Raw genomic sequence first — 2055 nt, forward strand, 5'->3', positions numbered from 1 at the left:
GATACGTATAATATACATATAATACTATAAATCAAATATAAAACATAATACTAACAAATATAAGAAAAGGAATCATTAAACACATCAATCTTAAATATATCTACATTTCTTCAACAGATATGTATACACATGCATTTAAAAAAGATATTAATATTATTAAAATTTCAGGGTGACAGTGGTGGACCTCTTTTATATCAAAGAATAGATGGGAAATATGAAGTACTTGGTAAGAATACCATCAAATTAAATATAAATTGTCGATCAGTAAGATTCTCTCGCAAAACGACCATAAATTATGAACAGAATTTATGATTCACTTTTGAGATTTCCTGTACCTATAGGATTTTCTTTGTTATTATTCCTCCAGGTATAGTCTCTTGGGGTATTGGATGCGCTGTGCCTGGAACCCCAGGTGTATACGTCAAAAACTCGGATTATCTAAACTGGATAAAGTACCATAGTAGAGACGGTATTTTCTGCATGGATAGATAGGTTTCTATGTAACAAATATTAAAAAATAAATATAAATTTAACATTAAATTTTCGTTATCTTAATATAAATACTAATTGTATGTGGATATAGATTTTTCAACAGATCAACATTTCACGAAATAAATATATTTGGATTATAAATCTTACGAAAAATTATGCTATTTGTTATTAAAACGATTGTTTCGAACATGTTATATACGAGTATAATTAATCGCTTATATTCACACCAGATTCACAAATACAATACCTTATCTATATACATTTAACTGAACAGTTTTCTGACACATGATAAGCTCAATATTATCACGTACGTAATATTATTGAGTATTTCACTATAGATATGCACAATCTGCAACAATCACAATTCTTTCTACGTCGTTAAAATTGTTCAATTCTGTAGTGGATATTTTCATCTGTACAATCACTATTGCATTAGCGATAACGTTTCGAGTATTTAATGAAACAGAACTGATTAAAGTGCATGTGTCAACATTATTATGATCAATAGTTTTGTTAGACTTTTGTAACATTGTTTTAAAAGAAATATGAGTAGTAATAGGAATTTGTATAATTTATTTTTTTTATTATAGTTATGTATCTATAAATATCAAAAGACATTATTTCAGTATAACATAAACATAATAAAAAGCCAGTCGTATTCATGTTATTATCTATCAACAGACGTACAGCTTATCTATTTTTATATTTTCAATTAAATTAGTACAAGAATTAGTGCGCAATAGAAAGATTCAACAATATATGTCAACGATGTAATATAAACTTTTATTGTAATTAATTCGATGGTAAACTGAATTCTAATACCTCGAAATATATAATACATATAATATTAATAATACTAATCTAACGCAAACTATGAGTATCTTTTTTTAACTATATTGTTTCTATTATTTGTATAATTATTGAGTTTTTGTTATATTAATTAATTTTATTATTGTTTCATTATTTAAAAATAATTAAAACATAATTATTTATTTATTTTTGTCATATTATAATTATCATTCTTTTTATTTATCAATGTACCACATAATTATTCAATCACAAGATAATTTAATACTTACAACATAATCTATAATTCTGTTGTTAATATCTAAAAAACATGATTATAAGGAACATACATAAAGACATATATATAGGAATAGCCATTAAATTGAATCGTCAAAATACGTAAAGAATTAAATCATACATAAATGTGTGACAATTTGAGAAATATCCTGTATATACATCCTGTGCATTTTAAGATATTTTGTAAGTTGTTATAACATTGACTTTTGACATTGAAATAATAATAAAATACGTATATATAAATGAATAAATAAAAACTATATAGAAACTTTGTCATTAAACTTTATCTTCATATATTAGATAGAAAATTAATATGAAAATATTTATTTAAATATATTTAATTAAGCTAATTTATTTACTTATATAATTTATATATTTTTAATATCATAAACAATATACATAAAATTATATTATTATATTATATATATATATATATATATATATATATATATATATATATATATATATATATGTAGATAT

At 22.4% G+C, this 2055-nt stretch overlaps 1 protein-coding gene across 1 annotated transcript in view; it reads left to right on the forward strand.

Moving 5' to 3' along the window:
- LOC108751668 (trypsin-1-like) overlaps positions 1–521 on the forward strand; it is a 3277-nt gene extending 2756 nt beyond the window's left edge. Inside the window, exons 6-7 of the mRNA XM_018491970.1 lie at positions 169–226; positions 368–521. Coding sequence (XP_018347472.1) covers positions 169–226; positions 368–492 — 183 coding nt within the window. The 3' untranslated portion in view covers positions 493–521. The remainder of the gene's footprint in view (positions 1–168; positions 227–367) is intronic.
- The last annotated feature ends 1534 nt before the right edge of the window (positions 522–2055 follow it).

The sequence above is a fragment of the Trachymyrmex septentrionalis genome, unplaced genomic scaffold (assembly GCF_001594115.1).
Source record: "Trachymyrmex septentrionalis isolate Tsep2-gDNA-1 unplaced genomic scaffold, Tsep1.0 scaffold51, whole genome shotgun sequence".
Classification (NCBI taxonomy): Eukaryota; Metazoa; Arthropoda; class Insecta; order Hymenoptera; family Formicidae; genus Trachymyrmex; species Trachymyrmex septentrionalis.